Source organism: Phascolarctos cinereus, unplaced genomic scaffold (genome assembly GCF_003287225.1).
Source record: "Phascolarctos cinereus isolate Bilbo 61053 unplaced genomic scaffold, phaCin_HiC Scaffold_5;HRSCAF=322, whole genome shotgun sequence".
Taxonomy (NCBI): Eukaryota; Metazoa; Chordata; class Mammalia; order Diprotodontia; family Phascolarctidae; genus Phascolarctos; species Phascolarctos cinereus.
In genome coordinates, this window is record NW_027555958.1 from 29,800,791 (window position 1) to 29,827,057 (window position 26,267).

General features: G+C 37.7%; 1 protein-coding gene across 3 annotated transcripts in view; it reads right to left on the minus strand.

The window, feature by feature from the left end:
- The window catches only part of PAFAH1B1 (platelet activating factor acetylhydrolase 1b regulatory subunit 1), a 75,379-nt gene that overhangs the window by 12,900 nt on the left and 36,212 nt on the right, over window positions 1–26,267 (minus strand). For all 3 annotated transcript variants that reach the window (XM_021006940.2, XM_021006939.2, XM_021006941.2), the window contains 4 exons: window positions 19,371–19,594; window positions 4,540–4,624; window positions 3,689–3,763; window positions 2,538–2,744 (listed from right to left, as the gene is read on the minus strand). In XM_021006940.2, coding sequence (XP_020862599.1) covers window positions 2,538–2,744; window positions 3,689–3,763; window positions 4,540–4,624; window positions 19,371–19,402 — 399 coding nt within the window. In that variant the 5' untranslated portion in view covers window positions 19,403–19,594. The remainder of the gene's footprint in view (window positions 1–2,537; window positions 2,745–3,688; window positions 3,764–4,539; window positions 4,625–19,370; window positions 19,595–26,267) is intronic.

The window sequence follows — 26,267 nt, forward strand, 5'->3', positions numbered from 1 at the left end:
AGACGTAAAGGGTTTTCTCATTCTTGAAAACAAAGGAAAAACATGATTTAGATGGTCAGTTCTTTCTATACAGAACTGATTAACAAGCATATTTTTAGTGCCAAGTACAAACTAACATTTTAAAAACTGAAAGAAACATGCTGTGATCCTATAATATAATCAGTCTCTAAATTTCTGTGTTTTCCATGTATTTAATACCATACTCCTTAAAAAATCATAAGGCATTAGCTTTTAAATGTTAATTTCTGCATAATATTTCCTCAGATAAAAAAACCCTATTCTGAATAATTTATATTTAAAAAAATAATTCTAGTTTAAATGCTCAACAGTATTACTTTCCAAATAGCCCATCCTTTCCTATTTAGGGCAGTAAATAATGCAAAGTTAATGATACAATTACAAATTGTTTTAAAATAGGTTTTCCTGTTTTTGAAGTACTCCAAGAACAACAAAGATTGTAGGTTTTGGTTCCCTCTCTTCCCCTAATTTAACGAAAGGAGTACTTTTTCCACAGCAAACATCACTTAAACACAGAAGTCAACATTATAGCAACTGAAGAAACAACTTCACACCAAGTACTATTTGCTCACATTTTCCACTTCCCCCAAAACATGTTATGCAGTTTTCCCAGGAGGCTGAGATTATACCAACATAGGACGTTAGAAGTAAAAGGAATTAAACCTATACCTACCTGATCCAGAATTCATTAGACATTTCTTAAAGTAATTTACAAAAAATGAGAGAGATAGCAAAGACCCTTATTGCACCTCGCACTCAATAATACAGTGACTCTTTATAGGTAGTCAAAGTCTTATAAATCGCCACATCAGAATCTAACCTTCAAGCAATTGTGCTTTACGCATGTTACTTGTGCATGACAAGTAAATCAGCTTATAAGCTGATCTTTAAGGTTCCCTTCTAGATCTAATATTCTTTAATTCTAAAATATATTTTTGATGACACATTTATATGATATCATTGGCCAGCCCAAAAAGTTGAAAACTAAAGAGGCCAAAACAGCTGGAAAAAATGAATAATTTTATTAACATGAATATACCATTTCAGCACATTTCAAGTGATCCCCTGATCTTTTTCTTTTCTCTCTCTCTCTCTCTCTCTCTCTCTCTCTCTCTCTCTCTCTCTCTCTCTCTCTCTCTCTCTCTTTCTCTCTCTCTTTTTTTTGCTAAAAGATAAAAATACTAATTATACTAAGTAAAGACCACAAGATTTACAGAATCAGTCTAATATTTTCACAGGAATATTTTTAGGTGAAAATTAAAATCTGAAATCTAAGCACGCAAAATCCACAATGGTTCTTCTCTGAAAGGTCTGCATATACAATTCCTTTAAATATATCAATGACACTTGCTATTTAAAGGAAGCCTGTGGTATACTAATCTCCTACCTTGTGCTTTATCAATATTCACTGATTTGCTAACTATTTCAATAATAATCGTACTTTATATTTCTAAACCACTCTAAATATTTTCTTTCTTTTGGCTGGGCAATGGGGCTAAGTGACTTGCCCAGGATCACACAGCTAGTAAGTGTTATGTGTCTGAGGCAGGATTTGAACTCAGGTCCTCCCGAATCCAGGGCCGGTGCTCTATCCACTGCGCCCTAAATATTTTCCATAGCACTTGGATGCCCATTATCTCATCTGGCCTCCCATTTTAACAGATGAGGAAATGCAGGGCTCCGGAGGTTTGGAGAACTCATTTGGGCTTACAACACTCTGGAGTGCCCGCGCAACAACTCAACATCCAAGTCTCCTGACTTCTACTGTTGGGTCCCTTTAATTAAACCATATTGTTGTTTCATTATTATTCCCCATTTGACAGATGAGGAAACTGAGGCACAGAATAAATAAGTTGTTTAAAGACAAATGAGTCCAGCAGTATTTTCACTATACCCTCTTCATTAGTGTCCTTCCCCACATCTGACTAGAAACTTATTCAACACAGGTGAGTAAATGCCTATGAGGAAATAACAGAAATGTAAGTCTGGAGAGCTAGATTTAGGAGTGTGCTGGAGCTAGCTCAAACCAGCTCTTGAGAGCTGATTATTAAATTCATAGTGTCAGCATCTGTACACTGAAAAGCAGCAAATACTAACAAATCAGGCTTGCCTTTTTATTTTGTTGACTGTCTAGACTTATTAAACTTAAAGAGCTCACTGTTAACGGTCTTCCCAGCACACACCCCACTGGCTGGATTCTAGAACCTACTGACTGTGTGAACCTCTCACTGTCGTGCTACCCTCCCTGGGCTGCTGTGCAGCTGTGCTGAGAAGCTACAAAAGCCAGGATCCCAGACTTCACCAAGGAGGCACCTGGGCTCCCAACGCAAGACTCTGCCATGAAAGCACAATGAATGTCTGAAGAATAAGAAACTTCCTCATTTAAGATCTTGATTCACTTATCCACACAGTTTCAAAGACTTAAGAGAGCCTCTTCTTTTCTCCTCCCATTCTCTAAATGTCTATAATCCTGCTGTAACTGGGCACTGGGCAGTTAAAAAACAAAAACCCCAAGTTACCTTTATTGTAGCATCCTCAGAAGCAGAGACCATAACACTGAAAACTGGGTGGAAAATGACACGGGTGACTGGACTCCTATGTCCACTCAATGAGTACTTTTCTGGAGGTCGAGGAATCCATTCTTTTGGGTCTCGTTTCTGACCAAGAGGTCCACCTGACGTAAATTCTTCCTTTGCTTCATTTAGCTTTGATTCTAATTCCATAACCTTGAAATGGAACAGAAGAGTTATTTCCAAATTTGTTTAAACTCTAATGAATTTTTAACTATCATTCAATATCTGAAAAAAAAACCTCAATGGCTACAGATACATGCAAACTCAGCAAACATTTCAAAAGTGTTATTAGTTGATAGCTCTTATGTGCTAAGTGCATTTTGTTTTTCAGTACTAAATTAACTCTTATATCAATGCCCAGGGTATTTGTAAAAATTCAGTAACTGACATATATATATATATATATATATATATATATATATATAGCTTTATTCCCCCAGATCCAACCTAAAATTTCTTTTACTGTACCCCCCAATTCCTTAAGTCTTGTGACTAAATCCCCAACATGATGAAAGTCTAATTTTCCATACAACTATACAGATTACTTATCTCAAATTCAAACAGAAGTTCAGTTTTCTTTCTTCTCAACCATGACATCCTCTCTGATATGTTGGCCAAGATGCAGAAGTCTCAGGGCCTCTCTAAGCAAGAACAATGCTGATCCCAGTTCCCCCAATACTCCCTTTTCTTTATTTTGCATCAGATAGTACTTTTATTGAATATTTACAAGTTGTCCACCCCCCCCACCAGCCTCTAGCACTGCTATGTTCTCACCCCTTCAAAAAGGGTCAGTGTAGGTCATATTCAATCCACATTATGGACAAAGTACCACAGGAAGAAAAAAGCCTGACAAATATATTTTGATTAAATATATCCAAGACTTCAAGTAAAAACCTGATTATACTCAAAAGGACAAGCATTCATGATAGTATTTATAAAAGTACATTATATTAGAGCATACACCTAAGTTAAAGAAAAGGATAGTTAACTTTTCAAGGAAGAGAGAATGAACAGACTCATAAACCTGCTAAAATGAGACATTTCTAATGGCTGAAGACAACTCAGCAGGATTTGTTTCTTATAAATTCAGAAGTTACCTTCTTTTGTAATCTGATAACTGATGTCCATTTTTTTTCCAAAAGGCCAGCATATTTCTTATCTAACTCTTCATTCTGAAGGGGGAAAAAAAGAGGAGTTTAAAAAACCTGCCTTTTGCTTCCCTTTGCTTTAGCTTCTGTTTCATTCCCAAACACACTCCTTCACTTGACCCAGTGAGCCTCTCCAGTCACAAAGACTCAGATAAGGAAAAACACAGCTCAGCAGGCAGCTCAGTCAGGTCAAACCTGCCTGCCAGTGCATACACAGTAGTATATCCAGTAGTAGTGCCCATACCCCTGGGCCTCCACCTCTGAAGATGGATGGGAGGCACACTCCTGAGGTGTTTGTTCTCTATGCTCAGTCCTGTTCATTCCTGGCTTACCATCTGGCCTCAGTCCTTCCCATTTCAGGCAGTCTGTGTACACAGCCTTGCAGGGTCTGATGACTTCCCTCTGTTGCATTAGTTCCTACACTCCCAACCTGCCAGGCATCCGGGAGTAGTCCCAGAGGCCCAGCACATGAAGCGCTCGCACATCCCCACACTGCAGTACACCACAGACCCTATCAATGGGCCTTGGTTTTATTTTCAGAATATTACCACAAAAAGCACTGCTTTGAATGGTGTGTGTGTTTGGGACCATTATTTCTGTCTCCAATAGTGGCAACTCCGGGTCCTTTAGTGACATGAGCATAATTCCAAACTGCTTTCCATAAGAGTGGTTAGGCCAATTCCCAATTCCACCAAACATATGTCTATATGCCTCATGCAGTATTTCTGAATGTCCCAAAGAATGCAAGCCTTCTTTTAGTGTAATACAGACCAAGTTCAGGATAAGGAAAAAGAACATACCATATCTAATTCAGCTTCTTTTTTAAAAACCGAATATGCCTCTTCGTAGCCATTTGAACGAAGATAATCTGCTATAGCTCGATTTCTAAAATGAAAACAAAAATACATAATGACCAAATGTCTCATCATTATTCTTAAACATTTAATATTTCTACAAACTATTTAATAAACATTAAAAACAATTCTTTTTCATTTCTTTGTTTTCAAGCCATTAAATGAATAAAAGTTAATATTTTGCAAAGGGAACAAAAAACTAATAGTGCCTAAGACACTCAGCCTATGCTGTGATACATCAGCAGCTTAATTCCTGGCTCTAAATTCTCAGTGTGTTACTTAGAATAAAAGTTCACATTTCTCAATCTGACGCTCAAGGACTGCTGTAATATGGTCCATACACCAACCTTTCCAGCCTTAATTCCCAATATTCTTTCCCAAAACGCTACGTCTTAGCCAGGCTATTCACTATTCTGAAAATATGTTCCTATGCTTTTCTATCCACATGCCTATGGGTTTTCCTTTATTTGGAATTCTTTGCCCCCCACTTTTGCCTGTAAAATTTATATCCATTTTTTCAAGGTCTACCTCAAGTTCCACTTTTTCTATCATAAAATTTTTCCTAATGCTCAACCTCCTTTTTCCTAAAGGGACAGACTTCCTTCCTTCCTCCTCCTTTCTAAGTTTATTGTAGTACCTGTATCATAGAACTTTAGAGAAGGAACTTTAGAAGTTATGTGGGGGGGGGGGAGAAACAGCATGGGGAAATACGACAACAAGCATTTAGTAAGACCCTACTATCTGCCAGGCACTGTGCTACATGCTCTAAAATTATTATCTCATCTGATCCTCACAGTAACTCTGGGAGGTAGGTGGTATTATGATCCCCATTTTACAGTTGAGGAAGGCAGACACATTCATTGACTCACCCAGAGTCACACAACTAGTAAGTGTCTGAAACCAGATCTAAACCCAGGTCTTCCTGACTCCAGGCCCAGCATTCTACCCCCTGTGCCACTAAAACACTGCCAGGCTATCTTTTTTAAAGGCAATTGGGGTTAAGTGACTTGCCCAGGGTCATACAGCTAGTACATGTCAGGTGTGTGGTCTGAGTCCGGATTTGAACTCAGGTCCTCCTGACTTCAAGGGCCAATGCTCTATCCATTACGCCACCTAGCAGCCCTCCCTTCCAGGCTATCTTTGCCACCACTAGGCTATCCAGGCTAACTTTCACCTCTTTATAAACAAGGTTACACAGGTATTCAATGCTAGAAGTTAAGACTCATATCTTTATAATCTCAGAGTTGGAAGGGACCCAAAAGTCATCCAGTCTAAGAATCTCTTCTAAAATTTCCCTTAACAATAAACCACAGCTTGAAGACCTCTAGTAATGAAGAACTCACCCATTCTACTTTTAAATAATTTTCAATATTAAGGATCCCTTTCTTGGTATTGGAGCAAAATGTGGCCTCTCTGTAACACTTCCACCCATCGCTTCTAGTACTGTTTCTATAGCCAAGTAAAATAAATCAAAGCCTTTCTTCTGAAGGCATCACAGTTCACTTTTCACCACTGCCGAGTCTTCTCTTTTGTGGGCTAATTATCTCCAGTTCTCTGGATGTGGTAATGAAATAGACCTTAACAATATCCTTCCTAAAAGGTAAAAGCCTGTCTAACCAGGGCAGAGTACAGTGGGATCCTCATTTTCCTTGTTACAGACTCCAGCCGTCTTTTAAATGCAGCCTACAATAGAATTAGCCTTTTTTTTTTGGGGGGGGGGGACGGACGGACGGACACCCTCTTCTATGCCACACTGCTAAGTCATTGAGTTGGCAGTTTACTAGCATCCCCAGATCTTTTTCACACAAACTCTTTTTCAGTCCTACCTGCCTCGCCCCCCATTTTATTTTACATTGTAACAGTTCATATCTGGAACCCAACTTTACATTTCTTACAATTACATTTTATTTTATTAAATTCAGTCCATTGTTCTACCTAGCCTGACAAGGTCTTTTGGGATCCTGATTCTGTCATTTGGCATACAACTACTCTTCGCACAAAAATTTGATTAGCATGCTATCTATACTTTCATCAAAGGCAATGATCAAAATTAAGGCCCAAGGACTCTGGCTGTATACCAAAGACATGCCTCATGGCTAACTATGACTGATCACCATTTTCTGGGTCCCATTATGCAACCAGTTCCAAATCCACTTAACTATATCCAGCATACATCCAGTGTGTCCATCACAATGCTAGATCACATATCTTTTGGAAATACAGGCATCCTATATAGCCCTACACCATTTCCTTGATCTACCAGTTTAGTAAACCCTTTCATCAAAGAAAGGAAATGAGTTTTGTCTGACATGACTTAGTTCTTTGATGAATTTCTGGCTCATGCTGTTCACTATGTCCCTTTCTAGGGGGTAGAACTAGTCCTTTAATGTGCTCTAGAATTCTACTAGGAATTGAAGTCATTCAATTCTATATGAACTTCAATTCTTCAAAAACTCTTATGTTTTTGAAAGTTGTACTTAAAAACTATTTTCCATACCTGACCATTTTTATTTTAGAATATTGTCTACACATCTTTATCACCTTCATCCCAAATAATGTTTAGAGTGTCAAAGGCACTTTCGAAGTCATCAGAGGTAATCTCCTAATTGATGAAGAACTCTTTCTGCTGTATCCTTGGTTGTTAGTTACCCTAGCCCCTGATTAAATACCTCCAAATAAACAAGAATAAACTAATTCCCAGAGCTATCAAAGCCACTTCTACCCAAAGGCCCTTTTGAAAACTGACCGAGGTGAGAGCCAACCCATCTTACCTTCTATTCTTCAGGCCTAAAAATATACAATTCCTTTAACCATTTTTCAAAGGACATGGCTCAGTTCTCATGGTGAAGTTGTCTTTTTAAAAGATACATTTGGTGGTTATAAAAGGTATGTTATAACAGATAAACTGGAAATGTGTGAAACGACTGGTGGGACTAGTTAAGAATGAATTATGGAAACAATCCAGAAATTAAGGAATAAGATTTGGGCTAGGGTGATGGCAGTGTAAGTAAAAGGAAAAGAGAACAAAATTAATTTGAGGGCCCACTGCTCACCCCCAAATCCAACACATTTTCAAGGTTAGTTTTATATAGAGCGTACCCGTAAATATTTAAAGTTACTTCTCTACCTCTATTTCCATTTTAGGGTAAAGTACTAAAACCCAGTTTCTTGTCTGGGAAAAATATGGCAAGTTTAATTCCCTAAAATAATAGATTATACTTGTAACACACATAAGTTGTGATTATTACAGATTTCTTTGATGTTTAAAATATTATTTTCCCCTTTAAAGCACTTAGCAAATGGTTGTTGCCTTAAGATTTCTCTTCCCACTTCAATACATCAAAGATATGTTATTTAGTCAGTGTGCATCCACTCTCTATGGATGCAGATAACAATCATACAGCTTGGTTGCATGAATTGTGGAGGCTGAAAAAATTAACTACCTCAGAACCAGTGTGTTTGTTCTTGTGATAAGCCTCTCTAAACTTAGCTGAGTCTGTACCACCTGGATTACATTAGTTAGCACAACCTTTTACAAGAACTCAGGGTCAAGCTCTACATCTGCTCGATGACATAGGGAAGTATGACTTCTGTAGTTTTCCTTCTGCAACTTCAAGAAAATGTTTCAGCTGTTTTTCTAATTCAAAAACATTTTCATCTGAATTCTATGGGACATACCCATTTCCGAATCTCAGAATGCCAAACAAAAGGCTGGAAAGAACAAGAAAAAAATAGTTCATTTGAACAGAACAGTGATAAAACCTCAACCACACACTGAGTAATATGAGAATGGGCAACATCCAGCTCCTGCTTCCCAACATACACAACGCCTCCACATACTCAATTCTGCAGACACGCTTTCACATCCATCACACAGCCTTATCTGACCCTTACAGTAATCCTCTAAGGAAGGAAGGAGAGTTATGACCATGGAAGGTCCCTGTGACCTCCATGATCCTAGAATTTCTTTGATCTCCAACTTACAAATGAGAAAACTCAGGCTCAGAAAAGGTGACTGACTTACCTAAAACTCTCAGGTAAAGTTTTATTTCAGAGCCAAGAACCATTACCCACAACTCTTGATTCTCAGACTGACAACTCTACGTGTGATTTGACATAGGAATATAAAATGTCTAAACAATTGGAAAGGGAGTTACATTCACAACATAGCATCATACCTAGGCCACTACCTGGAATGGGCTACCTTGACAGGTAGTGAGTTTCCCCCTCATTGGAGGTCTTCAAACAAAGGCTGGATACTGCTTGTCTGGTATGATGTAGAGGGGATTCTTTTTCAGGTATAGGTTGGACTAGATGGCCACTGAGGTCCCTTCCAACTCTGAAAATCTGTGATTCTGTGAATTGGATATGCTTAGGCTGAAGAAAAAAAGACTTAGGGGGACATGATAGATGTCTTCAAGAATTTTAAGGCCTGTCATATTAGATTTGTTCTGCTAGATCCCAGAGGGCAGATCTAGGAGTACTGGGTAGAAATTATAGAAGCTTCCTGACCATTAAGGGATATTCGTTCACAAGTGGAACAGGAGGCCATAGGAGGTGGTTGTGGGGTCCCCAGGACATGAGATTTTTGAGTAGTCTAGATGATCACTTGTCATCCAGCAGGGATATAGAAGGGATCCTTAGTCTATTATAGATCAGAGCTTCTGGGCTCCTCTCCAACTCAGATTCTCCAAAGTCATCTACATCTGCAGTTTCTGAAGAGATTATGACCAAACTAGATCCAACTTGGACATGGCCACACCCCCACCAGATCCCAATATGTTGACAGGTTTGGGGGAGATGGCAGCCAGACTAGGAAAGGCTGGTGGGAGATTCCTCTCCTGTTAAAAAACTGGGCCCATTCATATCAACCATTAAAACATTTACCTGATATTAAGGATATAGAACTTTGATAAAGTGCTACAGCCCTAGCTAAGTAACCTGGAAAATACACAAGGCTGACTTACCTCTTGCATCTCCAAGCAGCCTACGGTGTCCCAGTCACAGAATACAGTATCAACCACTAATTACAAACCATTCACTTTCATCTAAACTGATTTTCATCAGATTGGATAACTAGGTGGCACAGCTGAAAGAGCGCTAGGCCTCTAGTCAAGAAGACCTGGGTTTAAATCTGGCTTCAGACACTGGCTGGGAGACCCTGACAAGTCACTTAACTGCCATTTGCCTCTGTTATCTCATCTATAAGACGGGGATAACAACAGCACCTCCCTCCTAGGGCTCATGTGAGGATAAAATGAGATATCTGTAAAGCACTTAGCACAGTGCCTGGCACATAATGTTATATAAAATTTAGCTCCTATATTATTATTATTGTCATAACCAACATAAAGGTACTAGCATGCTTAGTACCATTCCTATAGAAGCCAAATATATATGCTTCATAGCATCATAAATTTAGAGCTGGAAGGGACCTTGCAGGCATTCTAATCCATTTCACAGATGAAGAATAAGAGAACCATCTGGAGTTACACAACTAGTAACTAGCTGTGGCACGGTCTGAACTCAGGTCTTTCATGTCTTCAAGTTCAGCACTCTACCCATTACACCAGACAGCTGCCTCAGAGATCTTATTGCCCTAAGATGGTATAACAGGGTTGATCTTGAAACTTCCACTTGTATGATGACCTTGGGCAAATCCCCTAGTTTTCTCATCTCTAAAATGAGAGTTGGACTTGATCTCTGACGTCTTTTCCAGGTCTAAAAATTATGCTTCTATGATTCCTAGTGATGAGAAAACAAGTGAATCAAAGAGAAATCCATGTGTTCTCTGTATAAAACTGTACAAATCAATGATTAGACCTGCTCTGACAAGTGAGTAGCACTGCTGACAAGAATGAGCACTCTAACTAATGGCAAAAGAATGAATATCAAAGCCCTCTTCCTTGCTAATGCAGAGATCCTGATAATGACATTACTTCAGTCCTAGGTTTAAAAGAACCCTACACTGGAATTACACTAGCATTTCATGAAATCCCATGCTAAGTTATTTTAACTGACAGTCTCTTCTACCTATCTTCCAATATTTAACAAAAACTAAGTGATGATAATATTCTAGGCCATCTTATCCATTTCCCACTATTCTTTTCATCATTTCCCGTTCTTCTCAATGGAATTTTAGCAGAGGAAAGATTAACTAGAAAATATTCCACTCTCTCTTGTAAGAGCACTCATCCAGTTACTCAGTTACCTTTCATAGGTTTTCAACTATTTAAGTTAAAATGTTCTGCTTTTAAAATAAAGGAGTCTCATATCTATTCTCTTAAGAAAAACTGAGGCCATCTGCTGTGATTTCCCCTCTTCTTCCCAATGCCATATCTCAAAATATTTTACCCATACTCTCCTCCTATATTCCTGTCCCTGGAGAGAAAGGGGCTCTTCTTTCTTCCAAAGCCAGCCTCTCAAAGCCTCAATTTCCTCATCTGTAAGATGAAGGGGTTTGGACTAGATGCCTTTGAAGGGTCACTTCTAGCTCTAAATACATGATCTTATACCCTGAGCTTTACTTGTCATCGCTCTCTTATAGGTGTTCATCCCATCAACTGTTTCCATTGGCCCTAACCACCATCTTCAATCTCTCCCTATCTATTCTTCTCCCCCTCCCCAAGTCTCTAATATACCCCTAAAGCTTTGCCTTCAGATACTATACCCCAAAGTCATGATCTTCTATCTCTGCTCCCTCTTTCACTGTCTAACTGCTAGAAAGTGCCTCCTACATTACCCTACTCTTCACCTCCTTCAATTTGGTTTATAACTCCACCATTTGAACCTGCTCTCTCAATCATTTTACCAATGATTTCACCAATGATTTCATTTGCTATAATCTAACAGCATTTTCTCATTGTTTACCTTCTTTGACCACTCTTGTAAGCAAGCTATTGCTTCACCTGACTTCTTTTCTGCCACCCTGATTTCCAAAACAATTTCTTTCATTCTCTGGTTAAGTGGAAACAGCACTATTTCTGGTGTCTGAGGACACAGGTTCAAATCTTGGTCCTGCTCGCTAACTGGGTGACCTCAGGTAAATAAATTGCTTTACCCCTCTGAGCTTCCCATTTTCTCCTGTGGAAAACAAAGGGTTAGATGAGTCTGAGGTCACTTGCAACTCCAACACTCTCATCCTATGAATTTACCCACCTCTAATCTCCTCATTCACCCTCTCCTGCTCCCATAACATGGATCTATCCCCAAACCTCTGCTCCCTTCCTGTTATATTCTCTTCCTTAGCTGTTCTATAGGCCCCATCTTAATGCAGATGACCCCTACCTCCGAGACCTAATCTTTCTCATCAGTCCAAATCCTATATTTAACATTTATAACCTACATGGCCTTAAATGAGTCAACTAATGTCTCCTTAGACCTCAGTTTCCTTATCTGTAAAATGAAGGGCTTGGACTAGATGACCTTTAGGTCATCCATTTCAGCTCTATATCCATGATGAGGCCACCATGGTATCAAAAAATCTCAAAGAAACTGTGCCACATCCTGGTGTCCTCATTTAAAGAGATGACAGAAAACAAATTTTTCAGTAGGTAGAATCCTGATTAATCAATCACAAAGTATTTATTAAGCACTTTATGTGCCAGGCATTGTGCTACATGCTGAAAATACAACTACAAAAGATGGTCTCTGGCCTCAAGTATATATTCTACTGGGGGGGGGGGTAACAGCATGTTCAGGGGACAGTTAAGGAGATGAAGGAGCCAACGATAACTAGGGGGAAATCAGGAAAAACCTTTTGAAGGAGGTAGTACTTAGGTTTGAAGAGAGACAAGAGTTTCACAAAGTTTTTGACTAAGCTGGAGTAGGGAGGGTGAGTAGCTTAAGCACCGGAGACAACTGTGCAAAGGCAGAGGATGAGACATATTGTGCACAACAGCAAGCAGACCAAGTCACCTGGAGAATACGGTATCTATGTAATCTATGTAAGGTGCAATCAGCCTGAAAAGACAGGTTGCAGCCTAAAGTTAGAAAAGGCTAAGTGACTGTGCAAAATTATTTTGTTGCATTAAAATCTGGTTGTACTGAATATGTACGAAATAAATAGGGATTATCTGCTGGTTTTATTTAAAACTACCATCTTTGTTTTTTTTTAATCTTTGTTCCAAGAAAGATCCATGGGTAAGAGAATATTTGGAAATACGTAATCATACTAAATGTAAAAAACGCTGTCCCTCTCTTTAGATAAATTCCCCATTATCTCTATGATCACATACAACTCTGGGATTAAAAAACCTTTCGCAGCCTGGCTCCAACATACCTTTGCAGCCGTACATACATGATTCCCGTTCACACACTCTCTACTACATTCAAGCTGGCCTTCTGGCTCAACTCCTCTCATGACAGTCCATCACTAGTCTCTGTACCTTTTCATCAACTGTTGCCCCTTCTCGGTTCTACATCCCAGAATCCTTAGTTTCCTTTAAATTTCAATAAGCCATCTCCTACATAAAGCCTTTCTCAATCTTTCCAGCTGCTAGTGTATCCCTCCAAATACTTACATGTGCACCTGTTGCTTCCCTTGAGAAAACATAAGCTCTGTATGGCCAGGCACCAGAGCCTAGCACACTACCTGTTTGTTAATCGATTAATGAGGATTTGACATAACGAAATTTTGTTCTGTTGTTTTTTGAAATAAGGCTAGAGACAAAGCACAATTTCTATAAGAGGATTTTTTTGGTCGTATGGTTGAGCAATAAAATTTTAAATGGAATAGGAAATTAATAAGAGTTTTAAAATCTGTGCCTTTTCTGGATTAGTACAACCTGTGGTACTTTAATCTGGGAGTAGAGCAGTTCTCCTTAAAACAATGCAATCTACCCTTTATTACCTTTAGACAGCAGCACAATTTCATCTTTGTCTTTGTTTTCCAAACCACATTTCAAAAAAAATTTTAAGCTGCCAGAGTTTAATCTCATTTTCACAATTTTGCAATGTCCTTCATGCTTCATTACGGCACAAGTGATGGCCAGATGCTCCACAGTGGTGAGTTTTGTTGTTTTATATAAGTAAAGGCAAGATATTTTTCCCATCAGATATGTATTTCTATTATTGACAACAGCAAAACCTTACCAGTGTTTATAAGCTAAGTAACATTCTGTTTACACTTAACACTGATAATGATCACGGTCTAAGGAATGGACTGCTCTGCTTACTAATCAAATAATCTGATTAACTACATCTGAATTTTGTATTTCAGAATTATAATAATCACTATCACTACAAAGAAATTTTAAGAGCTGTTCAACTGTTTAGCAGACAAACCAGTTTTTACTGTACATGCAAATTCTGATAATTCCTTCCAAGACTTTGTAAGAAAGACTAAAATCTAAAACTGAAAACTTTTAAAACTGTAGAATGCCCAATATAAAATCTCCTTAGACTTAAGTTCACATTTTCTGTAGTTTACAGGTAGTGTAGAAAATAATAGAAATACTTTCTTTAGTTGCTAAATGGTTTTTTTCCTTCTGATTAGTCATATCTACCAGGGCTTCTTAAACTTTTTCCACTTGAGACCCCTTCAGTGCATTTTAAACTGTGGCATACAATTACATAACTTAAAACTGATGTACTGGAGGTGGGGTGCAGCTAAGTGGCATCATAGTGTACAGAGTACCACGACTGCAGTCAGGAAGACTCATCTTCCTGAGTTCAGATCCAGCCTTAGACACTTACTTAAGCTGGGTGACCTCGTTTGGCATGATTTGCAAATCACTTAACCTGTCTGCCTCAGTTGCCTCACCTGTAAAATGAGCTGGAGAAGGAAATGGCAAACCACTCTAGCTTCTTTGCCAAGAAAGCCCCAAATGGGGTCATGAAGAGTTGGACATAACTGAAACAACTGAACAAACAACACTCTTTCACTTCACATTTTTGCATGTCATACATGTTTGAAATTTATTCAGTGCAAAGCATATTCCTGACTTGGTATCAAACATCCACATTTAGTTTGATAGTGAAAGAGCTTTTATTTATTGCCATGCATTTATCGTCTTAGTATTTAGTCTTTTCTAAACATTATCATTCTTAGGAACTTAAATATCTAGAAAACACAGCAGATCACAAAACACAGTCTCAATGGAAAATTTATGGTAAAATTTGAATGACACACGATGAGAAGGTGTAGAAAAATAAATACATAAATCAAAGTACGTTTGAAGTACAGTATTACTACTATCTTCCCTTTGTTTACTAAAGTGACTCATGTCAACAATATTCCCTTTTCACCTAAAAGATATTACAAAAAGCAACAGGAGTGACAGAGCTGCATACTATGAAGATTCCTTTTTGTCTCTATTTCTGACACTGAAATCATTTAACAATAGTTCAAAATCTTACTTAGTAATGATTAAGCAAAGCACATCACTCACTACTCTCCTATCGTGGACCCTGCACATAGCTAAGTGATCATGGCTAGAGTTACCAACTAAGACTTAAAAGTATGTCAAGATTACAAAGTGTTCAATCCTTTTGACTCTAAAGTTTAAATAATAAACACTTAAACTAGAGAAAAAAAACTTAAACTTGAAAAAGGCTCACTCATAATTCTCCACCCATTCCTCCCCTATAAAAATGAAAGAGAAGGTCCAGGTTAGAGGTGTCAATCACCCTGTGGGCCACATGTGGCCTATAACACTTTCAAATGCAGCTGAACCAGATTAAAATGTAATTGGGAAATACCTAAGAAAATAAAAATACAGTAGGACACAGACAATATAAAATTTTAAAACTCTGTCAACATGCAGTACATAGGAATCCTTCCACAGGGATTTGGGAACCCAACATCTATCTGAGTTTCACACAACTGGTCTAGACGTTCTCAAAGGTGCTTTCCAACTCTAAATCCTACGATCATGGCTGTCTGTGATCCACCCAGTCCCATTTATTCCTACATACAATACACAGTGGAATTTCTGATTCAGATTCAAGAACATTACAAAAAACTTTGACTACTCAAGGCCGTCTAATCCATCTTACTGAAACAAGAATCTTTCATTCACTGTCACTCCTCTGGTGGCAATGTTCTACGTGCAGGCAAAACAGGGAGGAAAAATGGCCTGCTTAATTCGGGCCTTGCAAACACAAGTCTATAAAATGACAGTAACCCAGATAGCCACTGTTTGTTTTGTCTCACCATACAGGTTGCAAAGCTTCAAGAACAGGAACTGTATCTATCTCTTTTGCATTTCAACAGTAAATATTGTCAACTAATTAAAGGAATTTAGGAGTAAAGGTGGAGAAACAACTGCAAAATTCTAGACAGAAAATTACTAATAGTTTATAAAAGCTTAAAAGCTTCTAAGAATTTTCCAGATGAACAGTTAGCTGATTTCTACTTAAAAGTCTACCTAGCTGGCAAATGATAGCTCCCTAGCTCGTACACAAAAGCTTCAACAGTTAGCCCACATATAATATACACAGATAGACATGGTGGATGTCCAAGAGTCAAGGTAGTATCTTTACACACTGTCTTGCAACGCGGTTCATAGAAATTACTTCCCATCATGTCCAAGTAGGCCAGCTTTCATCATCATACTTTATATAGCATCTACTATGTGTGCTAGGCACTATGGTAAGTACTTTACAAATACTATCTCATTTGACACTCATAATGCCCTGGGAGGTAGGTGCTATCATTATCATCATTTTACAGATGAGGAAACTGAGGTAGACAGGGATTAAGTGACCTGCCCAGAGTCACATAATTATTAATTGTCTGAGGCCAAAACTAAATTACGCTAGGCCTAGAATGCTATCATCTACTCTTCCACTTAGCTGCCTTAGCAATTGTGAAGTCCATTTTAGAAGCAGCAGGGTAAGAAATGAGGTAAGGCGGATCAAGTAATCTCCATCTGTCTTCCTTATATACTTAGCCCATTCTGTCTTCTATTTGGTCATAAATAATGTCTGCCATGAGCAAATTCTGCTTTGCAACCTTAAAGTGCTATATAAATGTTACTTATTGATTATCATCTTTTATTATTCTCAAGAAAATTAACAACTAATCCTTGCTAGACTCAAAAGCCAGTGTTGAAATCATACCTAGGTTACTTAAGCTTTACTTTTTTGGCTTATTTTTCACAAGTAACAAGTCTAAACATTTACTACATGAGATTGTAGATTTAGTGCTAGAAGAGACCTTAGAGGTCATTGAGTACAACCTCTCTTGTTTTACAGATGAAGAAACTGAGGCCCAAGGAGGTTAAGTGATAAGCCCAGGATGACAGTTACTAAAGTATCTAAGCAAATTTGCAACCCAGATCCTCTTGATTCTGAAACCTGAGCTCTATCCACTGATACCTTGCTGCCTTTTAACTCCAATGAAATTACCATTTTGCCTAGGAATGAGAGGAAAAGCTATTCCACTGCAAGAAAACAGCATAGCAGTCTGTCCCCTATCACTTTTGATCAGAATATCAAAATAGAAAACATAAGAGTGTACAAATAGAGATTACAACAAATTCTCCAACTAATAGTTAATACTTTACTGTGACCAACTTTTGCTTCTGTCAAAACATGATAAAATCAGAATGTTTAGATATATGATATATTAACTGTGGTACTCAAATGACCAAAAATGACCAATATTCTTATGAATTTCCTTGACTCTAGAAATCAAGTTTATAAGATCTTTTATATAATACTAAACAAGAAAATGTTTACTGGACTCTTTTGTTAGATAATCATGTTTTAAATCAACAACTGAAAATATAAAACCAAGTCTACCATAGATCAATAAAAAGTCTCTCATATATACACATATCTAAAAGTACTTTTAATTTAAAAAAAAAACTAGACATAATTTCAGTCAGAATACATTAGAACGGGAGATAAAGAATTAGCATGTTTGAAAAACACAATTTAAGAATCTTTACAATGTTATTCATATACTGTAGATAATATTTTAAGCTTTTCTTTTCTTGAAAATTTAGGTCACTAAAGAACAATGAACAATTAGGACATTAAGAATAATTCTTCAGAAATTACTTTAACTGATCTTTAAAATTAATACGCTCCTTCACGTATAGATCTGAATAATCTTTCCTCAATGGTTCAATATTGCACTATGTTCCCTATACAAAACCCAACTACCTCCAAATTTATATTTAATGGTACAAATCTGAGAGTATGCACTTGCAAATCTTGGGTTGTTTTCCAACATGGCAAACTCTTGATGCTTGTGGAAAATGTAAGCTTCTTGAGGGCAAGGACTTTTGGCACAACATCTAATGAAATAACTAATGTCAAAATCCGAACATATTCCATTTATTTTCATTCCTAATTGGGCTACAACAAGAGTGCCCAAAACATGCGATTTTAACAACAAGCAAAGAAATGATATCCTCACATGCCAATAAAATCACAAAAACGAAAGCACCTTTGGGATAATTTTCTTTAAGAAGTCACTCACAAAAGAATGTTCTTCCTCAGATGGTAAAACTACTAGGTAAGTAATGTCATTAATTGTGCTCTCCTTGAATTTGTTTATAACTTAGGAAAACATGTCAGACTAGCTTAAGTGAGAATTAAATACCACCAGATATAAATATGGTGATATTTTAAGTCTCTCACACTGTTATCAAGTATTATTGCCCAGTTTCTGACCTATCAAAAGTTCATCTTTCATTTCTAAATTTAAAAACATCTCCAAAAGCAGTAACTATGGTGCACATTGTTAAAAATTCCAGGAACAAAACAAAGGCTGAAGACAGCCAAATTTTCAACTTCATAAGAAATTTACAAATTGTTAAGATAATTCAGTGTAAACATTTGTAAACAAAAATTGGTTCTGCTTGGCCTGAGAGGCAAATGGGTAAAAGTTATAGAGAGAGAAACACTTCAAATCCATGTTGGTAAAAGCATCTTAATGATTGCAGTTGTCCTCTGGAGGTTTGGAGGAGAGGTCACTTTATAGAAGAAATTCTTGGTTACATACAGAGCAGATTAGACCACCTCTGAAGTCCCTTTACACTCTAAAATCTTGTGGCTCAGTTCCATTTTCTTCTTATTACAATGAATATTAACTTAAGGATCCCCAAATCTCTATCCCTCTTTTATATTTCAGACTTGAACTTCCACCTCTGATTGTGAGAATAGACAAATCATTACTTCTAAGCAGTTTAGGGGGAAATGCTACCTAAGCACAGAGGCAAGAATAAAAGAAACAGGCAGGATGGGGAGAAAAGACCTTTTGTACACTGGTCCAAATTGCTCTAACCAAAACAATAATTATGAATGAGAACTGTCAAAAGCAGCGAAGTCCCTTCACACTATTCTCATTTTATAATACTTGTCATCAAACGTCATAATTACCTAACTGGTAAACCACATTACACCAACAACCAGATAAAAGATGATGCTGAACTAAACACTAAAGCATTTTGTAGAGAAATGAATTAAAATTAAATAATCTAATGAAAGTAGCATTTTGGGATACAAATTCAAGTTACCTAAGTATGCTATTGATGGCATGCTTAAGAAAAAACCTTTCTAACTGTTAATATTTAACTGTAAACATACATTACATAAAGCCACAAAATCAACAGTTCACAGTATTTAACAAAGGCTCAAACTTGAAACTTACATTTTTACCAAGACTACAAACTATGCCATTATTAGTAACTAAGACTGTTTATGCTTAGGGCTTCTCGTACAACATTTGAAACCAATGATGTTTTGAACGGCCAAACGTACATACTATTTTGCCTCTTAAAAGATGGTAAAGTGTTGGTTTTTTAAGCCCAAATATAACTTACAGTTCATCTCGTTGCCTCTGTGACAGCACCATTGTGGCTGTGAGATCAAGTTTTCTGATACAGCAGCAATTGCCTCCCTTCTTCAGGAACTCAGAAAGCTTTACAATCCCTGAATCGGCAATCAAATATGCCACAGAGTGGCGTCCACTATTGGGAAAATAGTTCTTCACAGGTGAGATCCAACTGGTAACCGGGAGACATTCAACAAGGAAGGTTCATTCCACCTAAATGAGGAGGGAAAAAACACAGTTTAGGTCAAAGCAGTATTCTACTTGAATTTTATACCACTACCCATGTTGTCTACCCGACATATTGGTTCCAATTTTAATAAGTTTCAATTTGTAATATGTGGCCTCTCCAGACAATAGTAGTATTTATCCTCCTTTGTTCTACCAAAGACAAGGGTAAAATATTTCAAGCAAGGCAAGGTAAGGTAGGACCATGAACAGAGGAAAGCGATGACGTACTTTTTGCTAAACTTAGTGTAGGTACGTCCTCCCGACTTTTTATTGTATAGATGATATCAGGGCAGCTAGGTGATAATAGTGGATAGAGCGCCTGGCCTGGAGCCAGAAAAATTCATCTTCCCGAGCTCAAATCTGGTTTGAGACACTTACTAGCTATGTGACCTTGTGCAAATCACTTAACCTTGATTGCCTCAGTTCCTCATCTGTAAAATGAACTGGAGAAGGAAATGGAATCCCAAATGGGGTCATGAAAAGTCAGACATGACAGAAAAATGACTTAAAAATAGATATCAGCCAAACATCATATTCTCAAAGCCTCATTTTCAGTTTCCTCAATTGTTAAATGAATAATTAAATTGTTAAACTGAATAATCTCTAAGTCATTCATAACTCCGAAATTCTATGTTTCCATAACTCTACTAAACACATATTAAGAACAGGTAAGAGCATTATCTGTAATGGGGATAACTAAAAGCCTTCTCAATCAGAGCAGGGGTGCTCATTATCACCACTATTATTCAATATTGTCACTAGAAAATGCTAGCTATATATCTCTTTTCTGGTGGCAAAGAACTGGAAATTGAGGGGATGCCCATCAATTGGGGAAATGGATGAAGAAACTGTGGTATGTAATTATGATGGAATACTATTGTGCTATTAAAAATGACGAGCAGGATTCTTTCAGAAAAACCTGGACTTACATGAGCTGATGCAAAGTGAAACGTACTGTGTACAAAGTAACAGCAAAACTGTAAGATGATCAGCTGTGAATGGCTTAGCTATTCTTAGCAATACAATGGATCCAAGATAACTCTGAAGGAATTATGATGAAAAAATGCTATCTATCCCCAGAGAAAGAACTGATAGTGTCTGAATACAGATTGAAGCATATTTTTTAAACTTTATTTTTCTTGAAGGTTTTTTTTTGGTCTATGTTTTCTTTCATAACATAGCCTGTATCGAATTGCTTGCCTTCTCAATGAGGAGGGTGGGGAGGAAGGAAGGGAGAGAATTTGGAACTCAAAGTTTAAAAAATGAATGTTTAAAATAGTTTTTACATGTAACTGGGGGAAAATAAAATACTACATAGAAATGCTAGCTATAGCAGTAAGACAAGAAAAAGAAACTGAAGGAATCAGAATAGGCAATGAGGAAACAAAGCTATCACTCTTTGTAGATGATATGATGGTATACTTAGAGAACCTTAGAGAATCAACTAAAAAACTAGTTGAAATAATTAACTTCAGCAAAGCTGCAGAATATAAACATAAGCCTAAATAAATCATCAACATTTCAATATATTACCAACAAAGTCCAGCAAAGAGACAGAAAGAGAAATTCCACTTAAAATAACTGCAGACAATATAAAATACTTGGGAATCTATCTGCCAAGATAAACCAAGAACTATAAGAACACAATTACAAAATACTTTTCACACAAATTCAGATCCAAACAACTGAAGACACACCAATTGCTCGTGAGCCAAATAATAAAAAAGGCAATTCTACCTAAAATAATTTATTTGTTCAGCACTATACCAATCAAACTACCAAAATAATATTTTATATAAGTCACTCCCTAATTGATAAATGGTCAAAAGAGACAAATAGTTTTCAGAAGAAGAAATCAAAGCTATCTATAGTCGTATGAAAAAATGCTCTAAGTCCTTATTGATTAGAGAAATGCAAACAAAAACAATTCTGAGGCACCTTTCTCATGCCTATCAGATTAGTTAATAGGACAGAAAAGGAAAATGACAAATGTTGGAGGGGATGTAGGAAAATGTGGACACATGGATGGTTGGTGGAGTTGTGAACTAATCCAACTATTCTATGGAACTATGCTCAAAGGGCTACAAAACTGTGTATACCCTTTGCCCTAGCAATACTACTACTAGGTCTGTATCCCAAAGTGATCAAAGAAAAAGGAAAAGGACCAATATATACAAAAATATTTATAGCAGCTCTTTTTATGGTGGAAAAGAATTAAGAATTGAGGGGATGCCCATAAATTGGGGAATGGCTGAACAAACTGTAGTACATATTTATGATGGAATACTATTGTGCTATACAAAATGAAGATCAGCATGGTTTCAGGAAAATCTAGGAAGACTTATATGAACTGATGCAAAGTGAAGTAAGCGGAACCAACAGAACACTGTGTGTAGCAACATCAACACTGAATGACGATCAACTGTTAATGACTCAGCTATATCCTCAGTAATGTTCAGTCGTTTCAGTCCTGTCCAATTCTTCGTAATCCCGTTTGGGGTTTTCTGGGCAGAGATACTGAATGGCTTGCCATTTTCTTCTCCAGCTCATTTTACAGATAAGGAACAGAAGCAAACAGGGTTAAGTGACTTGCTCAGGGTCACACAGCTAGTAAGTGTTTGAGGCCAGATTTGAACTCAGGAAGAAGAGTCTTCCCAACTACCAGGCCTGGCATTCTATTCACTTTGTCACCTAGGTGCCCCATATTCTCAGTAATACAATGATTCAAGACAATTCCAAAGGACTTATGACAAAAAAAAAATACTCTCCACCTCTAGAGAAAGAACTGATAAGAGTCTGAACCATACTTTTTAAAATAACCTTTATTTTTCTGGGGGTTTTTTTTCCCGGGGGTGGGGGTGTCTGTTCTCTTTTGCAACATGGCTAATACAGAAACGTTTAGCATGACTGCACATGTCTAATCTATATCAAATCCCTTGCCTTCTCAAGGAAGACAGGGTTAGAATTTATAACTCAAACTTTTAAAAAAAGAACTTTAAACATTAAAAACATTAAAAACTGTTTTTAGATGTCACTGAAAAAAATAAAATATAAAATTTTTCAAAAAATTGTTTTTATATATAATTGAGAAAAAAATGACTAGAAAACAAAGAATTTTTTTTTATAAAGCCACAACTCCAAAATGGAACATTTAATAGGCATTAAGTATTTCCCATGTACCAGATACTGTGCTAAGAGCTTGAGAACAGTAAGAAAAAAACAAAAAACACCCTAGCCCTCAAGAAGTTTGTATTTTAACGAAGGACCTTACCTACTTCCGTCAACAAATTAATATGGTTGCTACATTTTACGATGCATATATAAAAAGGTAGGAATTTCACATTTTAACTCTATACACAATTCTTTTTTTTTAGGGGGGGTACAACTAGGCAATGGGATTAAGTGACTTGCCCAGGGTCACACAGCTACTAAGTGTCAACTGTCTGAGGCCACATTTGAACTCAGGTCCTCCTGACTTACGAGCTGGCACTCTACTATGTCACCTAGGTGCCCCTCTATACACAATTCTTAAGAAATATTTTCTATCAAGTATGTCAACTTCTTTAGAGACACCAATTTGAAATCATGCAAATGTACCCGAACTTTTCTATAACATTTCCAAACCTTTACTTGAAGACACCCAGTGAGGAGGAACCCATTAAGTCACAACGCAACCCCTTGTAATTCTGGACAATTCTCATTGTTAGGAAGGCAGCTAGGTGGTGCAATGGACAGAGCACCAGGCTGGAGTTGGCCAAATCTGGCCTCAGTAAACACGGGTAAGTCACTTAATCCTGTTTACCTCAGTTCCTCATTTGTAAAATGGAGACACAAGGGAGAAGGAAATGGCAAACTACTCTGATATCTTTGCTAAGAAAACCTTTGGTCCACGGGATAAGGTAGAGCTGACATGCCGGAGTGACTCAACAACACTGTTAGGAAGATCTCCATAACATCAAGCCTGAAGCCATCTATCCAATCCCACTCCTATCTAAATCCTTCATTTTATACACGAAAAAACAGAAGCCGATGAAATCACTCAATCAAGCAACAAGCATTTATTAAACACCTGCTTTGTGCCAGGCACTATGTTAAGTGCTAAGGATACAAAGACAAAAGTGAAACAGTCCCTGCCCTCAAAGAGCTTGCATTATATAGGGGAGCCAACAAGTACATACAGAATATATACAGGCAGTATGGAGGAGTAGAGAGCAAGTCTAAGAATCAGGAACATCTAAGTTCAAGTTTTACTCATGATCCATACTGGCTGTGACCCTGGGGCAAGTTATTTAATCTCTTAGTGCCCCAGGCAACTCTATGACTAGATGATGCTCATCTTCATTAATGGAAGAATTTCCTCACCACTGAAAAAAAAAACAGGTATAGTTCAGAAAAATAAAAAATACAATATCAAGAATACACACACATACACACACACATATACACAGTGAATTAAAAATATTTTAAAAAGGGAGGGTATGCTAGCAAGCTGGAGGAAGACAAAATATTTTATTTCACATAGAAGGTGGGGTTTGAGCTGAATTTTGAAAACCAGTAATTTCAAGAGATCACTATGATAAGGGTAAGCATTCCAGGATTGGGAGAAAGTCAGTGCAAAGGCACGGCGACAGGAAATAGAGCACTCAGTGTGAGGAAAATGTAAGTAGGCCAGTATGGCTGACCTGCAGAGTTCATGGAGAGATAATGAGCTGTTTTGGATATATTGCATTTGAGATATCTATGGGACATCCAGATCAAAATGTATTAAAAAAGCAGTCCAGGCTGCTGGGCTGGAGCTCAGCAGAGAAACTAGGACTGAATATAGAACTGGAAGTAATTTGCAAGGAAGTAACTGATCCCAGAAAAACAAATGAGGAGGGTCATCAAGTGAGAGAATAAAAGGGGCGGGGGGGGGAGAAGAGAAGCATGATGCGTATGATGATCCAACCAATGAGCCTGAGGAGTGGGCAGATATGTAGGCAAAGCAAGAAAGGAGAAAATATCGTGAAAATCCAGAAATGAGAATCTCCAGATGGGAGCCAACAGTGTCAAAGACTCTAGAGAGGTCAAGAAGGATGAGAATTTTATAAGAGTCCATTTGATTTGGTAATTAAGAGACCATGGTTGATATTGTGCTATACAAAATGACAAATATGATGAATGCAAAGAAGCATGGAAAGACTTATGCGAAATGATGCAGAGGGATGTAATTAGATATACACAGAGACTACAACAACACAAATTAAAAGAACCACCACAAAACTGAAAGTGAATGTTGAAAAATTACTAAGATTTATACAGCTGGCCCCAAAAAAGAGATGGTGGAAGACACATCCCTCCTCCCTTCACTCCTCTGCACAGGTCCATGGGGAGTAGAATATTACAAATATTTGCAGCCTTTTTTTTTGAGGTATTGCTCAGTTTCCCTGACTTCCGTTCTCTTTGTCTCTTTCTTTCCTTTGAAAAAAATTCTTTATTATATGGGAGGTGGAGGAGAGAGGAATTTAGGTGATGGAAAACCAAAAGGTATCAATAAAAACTTATTTAAAAAATCACTGATAACTTTGGAGAGAGCAGTGTGAGTTGAGTGATATCATAGATCAAAATGTAGATGATATGGATAGAGGAGAGAAGGTGAAGGAATTGACTGTAGATGGCTTTCTCAAGAAGCTTGGCTGAGAAAGGGCGAGCTATAGCCCATAATCAGGAGGGATGGAAGGATTCGGAAAAGCATTGTTTAAAGAGGAGGCACAATTGGGCATTTTTGTAGGTAGCAGGGTAAGATCAGAAGATAAAAGATGAGTGATTATTAGAGTGAGATGATGATAGCAGGTTCAATTTTCAGGAGTTAGGTTGCAGGGACGGGGGGGGGGATGGAAGGCAGAAAGGGGTAGCTGGCTGTGAGATCAGAAGGGGAGAGGATTCCTGCCCAATAGCCTCAGTTTTCTCTGGAAAGGATGAGGCAAGGTCCTCAGCTAAGAAGATGGAGGAAGGAATATTGTGGGAGGCTTGAGGAGTGAAGAAATCAATGATGAAACTGTGATACCAAAATAAAAGACTCACAGAAAAGATGTAAGTCTGATGCAAAGTTTTCACTCCGAAATCTATACCCCCCAAAACTTTACTATTGAACATACTAGTTCCTTTGGCATGTCTAATGTAAAACTTCTGAACTTCTCTATTTCTGTCAAGGGCACCACCCTCAGTCATTCCATCAAAGTTCTCAATTTCACTTCACTCCATGTATCCAATTAGTTGCGAAGTCTCATGCTTCTATCTCTACACCTCTTATATCAGCTCACTTCTCTCTAACTCACTGTCACCACAGCAGCCCAGGCCTTCATAACCTCTTGCTTCACCATGTCAGGTCACTCCTCTACTCAACTTTTCAGGGGTCAAATCCAAACAACTTTCCACACCCTGGTGTCTAACCTACTTTTCCATTCAAATTATACAGTTATTACCCTTCGTGCCCTCTCAGCCCAGCTGAATAGGTTTTCTTGTTCTTCATATACAACATTCCATTTCCCAAGTAGGTAAGGACTTACTAAAATATACCCTTACCTTTGTTTTCCAAAATCCCTACATTCCTTCAAAATTCAATTCAAGCATCACTTTTACATGACGTATTTCCTAATCTCCCCAAATGCTAGTGCTG